This window comes from Pseudomassariella vexata, assembly GCF_002105095.1.
Source record: "Pseudomassariella vexata strain CBS 129021 chromosome Unknown BCR38scaffold_11, whole genome shotgun sequence".
NCBI classification, from domain to species: Eukaryota; Fungi; Ascomycota; class Sordariomycetes; order Amphisphaeriales; family Pseudomassariaceae; genus Pseudomassariella; species Pseudomassariella vexata.
Window position 1 is genome coordinate 2053976 of NW_024467966.1, and position 11463 is coordinate 2065438.

The 11463-nt window shown below is 50.1% G+C and overlaps 3 protein-coding genes across 3 annotated transcripts; 1 reads left to right on the forward strand and 2 right to left on the reverse strand.

The window, feature by feature from the left end:
- Window positions 1-486: 486 nt before the first annotated feature.
- BCR38DRAFT_526529 (uncharacterized protein) lies at window positions 487-2550 on the reverse strand. The gene is made up of 2 exons (XM_040865359.1): window positions 2231-2550; window positions 487-2176 (listed from the first exon to the last, which is right to left on the reverse strand). Exons 1-2 carry the CDS (start codon window positions 2453-2455, stop codon window positions 581-583), a joined length of 1821 nt encoding a protein of 606 aa, XP_040713267.1. The 5' UTR covers window positions 2456-2550; the 3' UTR covers window positions 487-580.
- A 6400-nt stretch (window positions 2551-8950) lies between these two features.
- On the reverse strand, window positions 8951-10208 carry BCR38DRAFT_443331 (uncharacterized protein). Its single transcript, XM_040860869.1, has 3 exons — window positions 10056-10208; window positions 9852-9987; window positions 8951-9742 (listed from the first exon to the last, which is right to left on the reverse strand). The coding sequence occupies exons 1-3, from the start codon at window positions 10069-10071 to the stop codon at window positions 9007-9009; spliced, it is 888 nt and encodes a 295-aa protein (XP_040713268.1). The 5' UTR covers window positions 10072-10208; the 3' UTR covers window positions 8951-9006.
- Window positions 10209-10857: 649 nt separating this feature from the next.
- Window positions 10858-11333, forward strand: BCR38DRAFT_412136 (uncharacterized protein; the record flags this gene model as incomplete). The annotated part of the gene is made up of 1 exon (XM_040858653.1): window positions 10858-11333. A coding segment is annotated over one exon (476 nt), but the record flags the coding sequence as incomplete, so codon positions are not given.
- Window positions 11334-11463: the final 130 nt, after the last annotated feature.

Below are 11463 nucleotides of genomic sequence, written 5' to 3' on the forward strand. Positions count from 1 at the left end.
GCGAGGCATTGGCTTTATTGGCAATTAGTTAGGGGACTCTAACGGTCCTAAACACCAAAATAGGGTCACGATACCACTCTAGCTCCACTTTCTTAGCTTCAACCCCTGTCAACAGGGCCCGACCCCTAGTAACTTCCAGGGGCACCCTACTCTCGCCGAGACTTAGCGAGCGATCCAGGTCAAGACCTCTCGCCGCGAGAATTTGCAAAGCCATTATCACTCGTCGAGATCTTGAGTATGCCAGACCCACTCGGCGATACGCTCGTTCTTGGCGCCAAGGCTCGCCGATCCCCTCGGCGAGCGCTCAATCGATGGCTAACCCTGGAGGAACGATTACCTATTCCTATGTAAAATTATACTAGCAGTTAATCGACTATAATAGAGGATAACTAGATATATTAAACAATTAGTAGAAGCCCTATTTGTTAGTCAGATACACGTGTAAAAGAACAATTACAGCACCTAGCGCGGCGTAAAAGATTAGGACCTTGTGAAAAGAAAACCTCGCTATTTATGTTTCCTATCTACTTTCTACTTTATTGTATGACCTACTGCAGGGCGTGTATTGTATACATTGCTCCTAATTTCTCCTGTCATCCTTAATCAATTCAGCTGCCTTCTCAGCAACTGCATATACCGTTGACTGAATATTTCCCAGCGGCTGGATAGGAAAAATACTAGCATCAACAACACGAATATTGCTTGTTCCGTATACAACCAAGCGCTGATTCACAACGCCACCCTGGTTTTTAGGCAGCATGGCACAGCTGCCGGCCACGTGGAACATAGAGATCTGGCGCTGACGAACGATCTTTTTAGCTTGTTCCAGATCGTTAGCGACGATGTTGGGATGCCGCTTGCCACCAAGCTTCAGTACCGCTGACTTGAAGGGCTCAGTGCTGACGATTTTCTCCACAAACTGGACACCGCGGGCCAGGATTTCTATGTCAAGGGGGTGGGAGTTGTACTTCGGGTCCCAGACGGGCTTGACGTTCACATCGGGGGATGTAATGTGGACCGAGCCGCGCGAGAAAGGATGATTCAGGACCGTCATGAGGGTTGTATAATTTTCCGGCTCGGCTGGGATGATTATTTCAGCCATGCTCTTCGGCTTGTCCGATATGGAGACCTGAGAAGGAAAGAGTAGGTACTCCACGGCGGGCTCGTCGGGTTCCTCTAGTATGGAACGAAGGAGGTCAAACTGAGGGTTTGACTGTTGCAAACAGGTATCCAGAAGCTTTTTCTTGGCTTCGGCGGAAACAGGACCCGAGTTGTCCGATAATGGAACGTAGGCAGCGCTGATGGTACTCTGTCCTAGAGGTCCAGCACCTGCCGACGTGTTATACATTTCCATGAGCGTATTAAGAACATTTGCGTCTCTAAGCACATCCCCCGATGGAACGGCGTTGTTGACCTCGAAACTTTGGCACACAATTGGATGGTCCTGTAGGTTCTCCCCGACATTTGGGTTATCGACGACGACGGGGATTCCGTGGCTCTCAAGCAAGTTTCGACCGCCAATACCGGAAAGCTCTAAGATCTGTGGAGACTGGAATGCTCCGGCGGCAAGAATGACCTCTAAGCGAGCAGATATTGTCTTCTCCCCATCCTTAGTCTGTATAACGACGGCTTTCGCGACAACTGCGCCTTCCTCCTTCTCCGTCAGAATCCTTTTAACAACCGCCTCAGTCAGCACAACCAAGTTCGACCTCTCGCGCACAACTGGTCCAAGATAGGCCGTTGCAGCAAAGCTCCTGGTCTTTGTACTTGGGTCGATAGTGGCCGGATTTTGAAATGCCCCGATAGCCTTACCACTTCGCGGGTCTGTCGTCATTTCCAGGCCAAGTTTCGAGAAAGTTTCCATCCACGCCCCGTTCATAGTAGCAGTGTAACCATCTCCGAAAGAAATTTGCAGCGGTCCGTTGCTAGAAAGAGTCTGGTCATGGTACCGATCCAGGCCGGTGATTTGCCTGGCAGACTCGCTTGGGGTGTGAACGGTGCTGGCCTTGCTGAAATACGGTGCAAGCATGTCGTAGGACCAGCCAGCGTTACCGAGCTTGCCCCAGGCGTCAATGTTGGCACGCGAAGGGTAGAGCATCACCAGAAAGTTGAGCGCCGACGAACCACCAAGTTGGCGTCCTCTGGCCTGATTAACCTGGCGGTTGTCCAAAGTTGGCTGCTAGCATCAGTTTCTCATTCTAAAAATGTCTAGGGAAATCAGAAAACTCACTTGAGGAATCGACGAGAAATTCCAATCATATTCCTTGCGGCCATATTGACCTGCCATAAGACCAGGTGTCAATACAAGAGGGTCGTCGCTGTGGTCGGGGCCTGCCTCGACCACTAACACACGGACGTGTGCATCTTCGCTGAGACGCGAAGCTACAGTTGAACCTGCCGTTCCTCCGCCAACAATAATGTAATCAAACGAATTATCGAGATTTGGGGTCGTCATCTTCGGTGTAATAACTGCCACATTGGCTGTGCGATAGTCAAAGTAAATATACCGTGTAGAGGATCCGGCGTAGTAGATATAGAAGTCTGGTAGCGGCACGGGACTGAAATTAGCACATAGGACTGAGGGAAAGTAACGGACTATATAGGTCTATGGTGGTACATACAAGCGTCAGAGTGGAGTACTTTGTCATGCAAGGATAAGTACACCCGGATATTGTCCGCGTCTAACCCTCGACGGCTAGGCGATCTACTGCTGACGTGAGCACTTGTGGTGTGGAGATTTATGGATTGGCTTACGAGTGGAACATCGTCTGCACCACCCAGGGTTCATATGCTATATAGCAATCTTAACTACCCGTGCCACACCCCACTTATTTCATATTCGCTTAAGTGTAAAGAAACCTCTAATAGTCTAGCTGCGTAAACCACTAAAGAGTCTGTAAGGGTTTGTGCTAGTAAGTAAGTCCTCTGCGGAGTCCTCAAGCAATAATATCGGGGTTTGACGTATGGAGTAGAGTGCTTTGGGTAACTGAAGTATTCAAGTAGGGTAATCGGGAATAGAGTCGTTAAGGCAGTTTGCCTCACCAATGGGTTAGATTGATGCTTAGATTGATCACTGAAGTAGAGACTGTCTATCTATGAAATGTAAGGAAATTTGGGCAAACAATTTGGAAAGGAATATGTCAGGGACTTGGCGATAGTGTCCCTCTGCTATTCTTCAAGTGATCAGAGGCTTGTAGCTATAGCCGTAGTTGTGGCTGGATCCTGGCCTTCTAGCCGCATCTCTGGTGGTGACGGCACTAGATTCAGCTTCTGAAGGAATCGTTGGTGCTGCTGGGGCCTTAAGGCCTTGGTAAGTCCATCCGCGGCGACGTTGGCTGACTTCTAGTAAGTCAAGTCCATAGTGCCTCTCTGGTATTCCTGGCGTAGCCAGTGGTTGTGAATATCGATGTGCCTTAGCTTCGTCTGTAATTTGGCGTTTTCTTCTACAATAAGCCAAATCGTCTGGTTGTTGTCAACTTCGATAGTTAACTGTTCATCCAGATCGACGCTCAATTGGTGTAGTTGCCTTTCAAGGGCTATAACTTCCTTGACGGTGGCTGCCACCCCCTTGAGCTCGGCCTCCGTACTCGAGGTGACTACCGTATCTTGCTTACTGGATCGCCAAGCTATCGGTCTGCCGAAGAGCTTGATAACATATCCCATAGTGGACTTTCGGTCAGTGTGGTCCCCAAAGGACGCATCACTTGACACTACGAGATTACGGGGCTGCTGGCCATCCTGTTCCTCCGTGCCCTTTGGAATTGTAGCACAGGACCATCCGTATTCGAGTACTAGATCTTTCGTGCCGGATAGGTACTGTATGACTTGGTCGATGGCGGCTTGGTGATGTGGGCCAGGATTCTGGCTGTATTGAGCCAGTCTGGAGACGGCCTCTGCGACGTCCGGTCGTGAGGTTATCGCTGCGTACAGTACGCTACCGACCTTCCTCTGATACAGTCGTTTGGTATCTTCGTCAGCCTGGCCGTCGAAACGCTTCAGCTCATGGTAGGGGTTTCTAGGCACTTCTGGATAGTTGCCAACCGTCTGAATTTGGTACTGTCGAACCAATTTGTCAATATACGACCTCTGTGACAGCCATAGGCGCCGAGTGGCCCTGTCCCTAGCCACTTGTATGCCAAGGAACCATTTTAGGTCCCCTAAATCCTTCATCCGGAATCGCCCGCTTATCTTGGTGACAAGTTCGTCGGCCCTGGGCCTATCTTGGGGTCGGAAGAGGAGGCAGATGTCGTCGACATAGAAGAATAAGATGAGCCAGGCGTTAGAGTAGATACAGCCGTCCTCCGGCACGGCCTTGAGCCCCAGATCGGTCAGTCCTGCTCCCAGGTCTCTTTGCCACAGCAATGGGGAGCGGCGTAGGCCGTAGAGCGCTCTCTTCAATCGTAGGCAGTATCCTGGCTGCTTAAAGCCGTCAGGGAATCGGACGTACACAATCTCGTCTAATTCTGCGTGCGTAAACGCGTTTATTGCGTCCAATTGGCGCATATCCAAGTCGAATTTAGCTGCGATTGCCATAAGCGTACGGAAAGATCGTCCGGCTAGTGTGCTGGCGTATGTGCTGAGAGACGAGCTTGGCTGTAAGTCACCTCTTACAACTAGGCGAGCCTTGTATCGTACTACGTATCCGTGCTTATCAAATTTATACGTGAATACCCACATCAGAGGGATAATGAAGTGTCCTGCCGCTTCGGCAATTGGTTTTCTTTCCCAGGATACTTCGTTGACGCTGTGGAATTCGGTGTTGACCGCTTCCAGACAGTTAACCCTTAGAGGATGTCTCATCATCTCCTCCCAATTCTTTGGGGGAGGGGGGACGTCCCTGCGATGTAGACTCTTATGGTGATGGGCGACAGAAAAGGCAAGATAGCTGGTAGGCATAATATCTGGCATTGAGAAGCTCTCTCGATCCAATTCCCGTACCAGGGAGGATCGATCCTGGATCTAAGGCGTTCAGGTCCCTGGATCCTCGACCGGTAGCATGAGGGATCTGTACGTCGGCTGGAGTGATTAGCGATTGAGGGGTCTGTTCTGGTGTAATTGGGGCCCATTGGTCCTCCTTGCTAGAGAGACTGGATATTTGGGATGCCGGCTGAGGTGGACTTTCGGCCTCTGGAGTTGTGGCCACGATGATTTCGTCCAGGATGACTTCATCCTCTTCTCCAGGCCTTTCTCTCACCCCCTCAGCGAAGCCGGTCACGGGCTCAGGAATCTGGAGTCCTTGAATGGCCTGGCCTATGGACTCCACCTGTGTGATCGGTACTAGTGCGTCCTGTGGCTTGTAAAAGACATCCTCGTCGAATTTGACGTCTCTGGTCATTATGACCTTGCCTAGGTGAGGTACCCACACCTTGTAGATGTTGGACGCGGCGTAACCCACAAGGTAGCCTACTTGTGTCCGTGGAGCCATCTTATCGAGCCGATTGGACCCCTTGGCGTACTGCTTTGTAAGGGAGTAGCAGAGACATCCGAATGCCCTCAGGTGGCTGATTTCTGGCCTGTAGTCTTCTTCTTGACGGCCTTTCCTCTGTGCCAGCCAGCGATTCGTCGCTTCCAGAGGGGTCCTCCATCCTAGGGCTTTTGATGGGGAGCGATTGAACAAGTACGTGGCTGTCTCTACGGCCTCTGGGTGTAGACTGGCTGGTAGGCCGGCGCCTATGATCATGGCTCTAGCCCTTGCGTTCAGGACGCCTCCAGCTCTTTCTACAGCCCCATTGGGTTCCTTGGTGTACGGCGGCGTGTGTTCCCAGATAATTCCCTTGCGTAATGCAAGCTCTTTCAGGCTATTCCCAAAAGCGGCCTCGTTGTCTGATGTGATAACCTTGACCTTGACCTCTAGTTGTGTCTCAATGAATCCTATTAGGCTGATCAGAGCGTTCATAGCCTCTTTTTTACGACGGAAGGTGTAGGCGAATTTCACTCCGAAGAGCGTACATGTCCCGATCAGGGCTCTAGTACGCTGGTCATAGGCAGGGAGGTACTCGAAGAGGTCCACTGCTATGTGCTCGAATGGTCCATGTCTCTTGGATCGTGGCCTTCGAGAGACGACCTTCCTTCCCTTGGCTAGGGCACAATCCTTACATTGGATTGACTATGGTGCGGTAATCTTGGCCCCAGTAGTCGCTGATACCGCTTTCTCGAGGACTCTAGCGTTTAGGTGGCCAAGGCGACGATGCCAGGTGGTGGCATCGCCTGCGAGTTCCTTGTGGACTTTCCGGGAGTCATTACCGTGTATATTATCGTATTTGCGGCCTCTTTGGCGCACTTCTTCGTCGATCGTGGTCAAGTGTCCTCGTATAGGAAGAGGGTGGAGTATTCCGGGGGTATTGGATCCACCTACAGCCCGGACCCTCAGGCTCGATCGCTGTGGTTCTGGATCTTCGTCTTCGGATGCGAAGATTTCCTCGTCGGATTCGTCCGTATCAGCGGATTCTTGTACCACGTTGTCTGAGTCGTCAGATTGGTCTGAGATGCTCGTGATGGAGTGGGTTACTTCCACGAGGTTGGCTACGGCCTGTGGGGTTACTGCTGAACCGTCCACTTGTTGGCGCGTGCTCTTGGCTTTATGGGCCGTAGACTTGGCCACACTGGCCGAATCCTGTATAGGTCGGAAATCGAGTACTGGCTGTCCCTCGTGCTCTGAGAGGTAGGCTAACGTTTCTTTCTGGGGCCCATAGTACAGTCTGGAGCCCTCCATGTCGTAGTACACACCTGCCTTCTTGAATAGACTGGCTGAGGCCAGATTGGAGTGCATAGATGGTACATACGCGGCGTTGTAGAGTATGAAGTCTCTGTGGCCATCTGGGCCATGGATTCGAATTCTGGCATCTCCCCAGAGCGCGATATCCAACTTCGTCCCACCGGCCAGTAGTACGTCAGACTCTGTAGCCGGCCGCGGATTTGTGAGATTTGCGTCATTATTGACTACATAGACGTTAGCTCCAGTGTCGTAAATGACCGAATTCTTCAACGGATAGTTCGTATCCGCCGAGATACAGCCGGCGGTCAACGTATTGTTGAGAGCGGCTGGGTTGTAGATCGTCGAGGCGCCAGCTAACGCTAACCTCTGGTGGTTAGGTCTATCTTGACCGAAGGTCCCGTCGCGAATAGCATCCACTTTGGCCTTGAGATTCTGTGGCAACTTGGCGTAGTTGGCATCCACAATCTTCTGGACGCTTTTCCTAGCGGTCCAGTTAGCCGGTTTTATTGGGATAAGATAGTAGCAATTCTGCCACGAGTATTTCTTTCCGCAGAGGTATTTGGGTTTCGAATCCACACTTCCTCTCTGTTGGAGTTCCTCTGGCGTCGCTTCGTCCCTAAAGGTAGCATCAAAAGTGGCCCTGGATACGCTGCTGGTATCATATCTGTTGAGGTCCAAGTGTCGTTGGAGGGATTCGTAAAGCGTCTGCCGTAAGTACCTCCTCTTCTCTGGTAATCAGCTGATACTCCCACATAGAGCTGAACTCTGGTGCGGCTGGTTTTATTCCTCTGACGAAGCTGTATTGAGGATGATGGCCTTGGACTATCTCGCAGCGCGCCTTGGAGGCGTTGATGTAGGCTGTCCACCAGGCATCAGCCCATTTGGCTGCATTCTGCTTCTGGGCTGGCCTACAGGCCCTCAAGTAAGCGGCTTCCATGTCCATCTTGTGGGCTTGAGATCCTGGCTTGAAGTAGCCTTGGATGGCCTTCATCTTGTCAGTCAGCGTCTTCCTGGTGCGGAAGATAGAGTACCGCTCAGGGCTGATGGTTTTGAACAACCAGGCGGTGAATTTATCGGCTTTCTCTTCAAGGGCTTTGAATTCAGCTATTTCCTCGTTATATCTGGATAGGCACTGCTTCAACAGAGTGCGCTCGAGGTCTGTGAGGTCAGAGAGAGCTGTAGAGTCCTTGTTGACAGTATTCGGATGTGGATAGATTGGCTTCTCTGGCATGTCCGTAGGGTTGGATGGGTTGATTATTTCCCATAGCTGGCGGCCAGCCTTGACTTCGGCTATTGGAATCCATAGATGCCAGTCCTTCTTGGACTTCAGAAACACCGCTTCGCGCGTGACGGTGGTTTCGGGGGTTTGAAAGGCCATAATTGTCGATGGCTTCAAAATGGCTGACTGCTGTAGTGGCAGCGGCGTCAGAATTGCTCAATCCGTAGATGATGGTCAAGATAGAGCCGGTGCAGTTATTCCGGGCTCATAACTATTGGATTGTGGGCAAATTGTCTTGTATTGAAAGTGTCATGATCTCTGGAGAGTCCTGAGAGAAGTGAAGGGCGGCCATAGGGGCCTTATATAGGTAGAAATGACTGATGCCTGTCCCACAGCCAGGACTTGTGTGGTTCAATGGGTAGAGGTCATATTGACCCATACTTCGTATGGTTTGCGGCTTTACTTTTCTCCTTTGACTTAGCAGTCTTGACGGAGTAGCCTTGAAGGTCCGACACGAAGCTGAGGACTCGCAAAGCTTTGCAACCAGTTTTGCATCAAGTGTCCCGTTATCAAGCGTGCATACGCCCCCTCCCCGCGCAGCTAAATTTGCACGTAGTCCTCCATCACCATCGGCTTCCCGGCAATACAAAAAGCGAGGACGGGAATATTCGTAGTTGACTGTCAAAAGTAATTTTATGGTTGAACTATGCAAAGCGCCTGTTACAGCGCATACGGGATGATCAACAAACGATGTCAGTCGTCGCACTTCGTCTTCGTACTGGTCACAGCATTTTTAAGTAATCCTCGAATGAGAATTTCGCAACAGCATGGGCGGCCGCTTTCCCTGCTTCGTGAATGCATTTATGCGGATACGGAGCCAAAGATTTTGCCCTCTCACACAATGATTTGTTTGCCTGGGCAGACTTGTTTGCGCCGTTCATAGTTGATATAACACATGGACACGATTCTTTCGAAAAGGAAACAAAAGCACTGAAATTAATATATATGATATAGTTCGGATAGATTTTGAAGTTCGCAGTGGATAACCATGCCCCAGCCGGAAAATGAGTGCTCATTTTTCTTTGACAACCTTCAGAACCTGCCTTGCTTGATCAGGATCTGGAAGTTCGCCACGCTCTATTAATGCCTTCAACTCTTCCTTGTCCTTCCATTTCTCATAGCATTCCAGATATTCTATAGCAAGAAATTGTGCTATTGCAGGGGCGAGATGATTACCACGCTTAATATAGGCATCTTTATCCAGCGTTCCAGGCCATCTTTCCATTCCTGGTGGGAAATATCCGGCATGCTCCCAATCAATCAAGGCTTTGACTTCAAGGGTTTTCCGGTCTATTATGATGTTATGTGCTGCAAGATCACCATGTTGGAATGTGTATCCCGGCTCTTTCAAGGGAAGGGTCTCCCATTTCACCTTACCTTTCCACGGAGGCTCCATGTCAGGACTCATCCACGAGGGCGGCATGACAAATCCAAGAATTTCTCGGGATCTGGACTTCAAGTTTGCAAGCTGAGGCAAAACGGTTCTCTGGATAAATTCTAGGGCATTGGAGTATGCTTGCGCCGAGCATGGTTCGCATGTTGTGTCGTCTGTATGTTTTTGCTCATCTGGCATTAGGCAGCCTCGATGCCGAATTTGGTCTAATCGGATGCCCTCGATGAATTCTGTGACTAGGTATCGCCGACCATCCTGGTAGCTTCCGTAGTCCAGTAGTTGTGGCACGGGGATTGTAGTATTATGTGAAACTATTTTCAGAGCTTCGGCCTCATTCGTAATGCGTTCATGATTCCTGTAAGATCGAGGTATGTGAACATGATACGAGTTCTGCGAGATGGGCATTGTTGACAGGCAAAGACGCAGACTTCTTTTTCTGGGGAGTGGGGAAAGACATTTCTTACCACGATCTAAACCATGTGAAGTCGGTGCCATCAAGTCGCTTATCCGTGAAGGCCAGCCGTGAGGTCTTGGTAAAGGTTGTAGCGGTAAAATCGTAAGTTACGTCGTTCGTTTCGATGGATTGGAGAATCTGGTTTCCTGTGACGTAGAAAGGTCGATTCAAATTAACGTAAATACCAGATACAGATATCACTGGTAATGCTCACCATTTTTCGCTTCCATGCTGTGTGTATCCTGGTCGATCTACCGCACTGGACTCATGTCACGAATGTCAAGTTCATTGAATTCGTGCCAAGTCAGCTGTGTGGTCAGATCTGTTGATTCGTGGATTGATTGATGATAAGTCTAGGTTTCTATGTAACGCAGTAACAGCGTTGGCTTTATTTCCACTTTTGTGGGGCTTAGGGCAAGCCACACTCAGATCCACACCTCCTGCAGCTAGCCACTCCTGTGTGACTTTCCCCTCCTTCTTTGTCCTGTATCCACTGGGCCTGCCATCGGGCCTGTTGCATTGGTTAGAATCGTAGATTCGTAACACGTACGACGCCGGACACGGCGTACACCCCCTATCGGCCGTTTTACCCTAGGGTTATGAGGGTTAGGGTTGTACGGGGCCCGTGCTCTCTTATTGCTTTCGCTCTCTTACTTTCTCTCTATCTTTGTTTCTCTTTCTCGCCCTCTCTCTTTCCTTCTTTCTTTCTTTCTTTCTTTTTTTCTCCCTCTCTCCTCTCTCCTGTGACGGCCGGTGTCACGATGCCACAAAACCCACTAGCTGTGGACCTGTAGGAGCACTGGCTATCTGAAGGCGGGATTGAAGATCCTCAGATGTGAGCCAGCCTGTTTTAGTTTCTCTTTCTTTCCTTGTCGAGAATTGTTAAGTCAATACAGTGCATTAGAGTGTTTTGACTCTTCAATTATGCTCACCGTGACATTATTCTCGACCGTAAATCAAGCCCGACAGTATACCGACGGACTTGATCTTGCTAACAAAACCCCTCCCCCAAAACGATGGCACCAAGGAAAAACCCCCCGCTCGCAACGTCTAAGGAGCCAGAAGCACAAGTCGAACCACGAACGCGGAGCCCGACGGAGGAGGATATCGATTCGAATCAGAGGATCGCTGACTTAGAGGAACAAGTGCAGGAGTTAGATGCGGAGCTGCAAAACTACAATGCGCGAGTTCGGGAACAGGAGCGGATGATCAACAGTCTCAAGGAAACAATCGATGCGAAAGATCGCACGATCATCCAGCAAGCGCAACAAATCGCAAACTGTAGTAGACCAACTACAATACTACCATCTGTAGAGGGTCCGCAGATACGTGGCAGTACGGACGGGAATAGGAAAGGAGCTGACGTCGTCATTTTGAAAAATGGCATAGACCCTACTGTTACCAATTGGATTATGCTGATCAGGGATAAATTCCAGGACGAGCCGATGAACTATCCCGATGAACAGAGTCAAATTCGGTACTGCAGGAAAAGGTTAGGGTTAGGGTTAGGGTTAGGGTTAGGGTTAGGGTTAGGGTTAGGGTTAGGGTTAGGGTTAGGGTTAGGGTTAGGGTTAGGGTTAGGGTTAGGGTTAGGGTTAGGGTTAGGGTTAGGGTTAGGGTTA

Bases quoted from the DNA above. Each gene is read 5' to 3' on its own strand.
- BCR38DRAFT_443331 (XM_040860869.1), bottom strand. The intron at 9,743-9,851 runs GTAAGAAATGTC...TCGATCTTACAG, and splicing joins TTCACATGGTTTAGATCGTG to GAATCATGAACGCATTACGA.
- BCR38DRAFT_526529 (XM_040865359.1), bottom strand. From the start codon at position 2,455: ATGACGACCCCAAATCTCGATAATTCGTTTGATTACATTATTGTTGGC. The intron at 2,177-2,230 runs GTGAGTTTTCTG...TGATGCTAGCAG, and splicing joins ATTTCTCGTCGATTCCTCAA to CCAACTTTGGACAACCGCCA.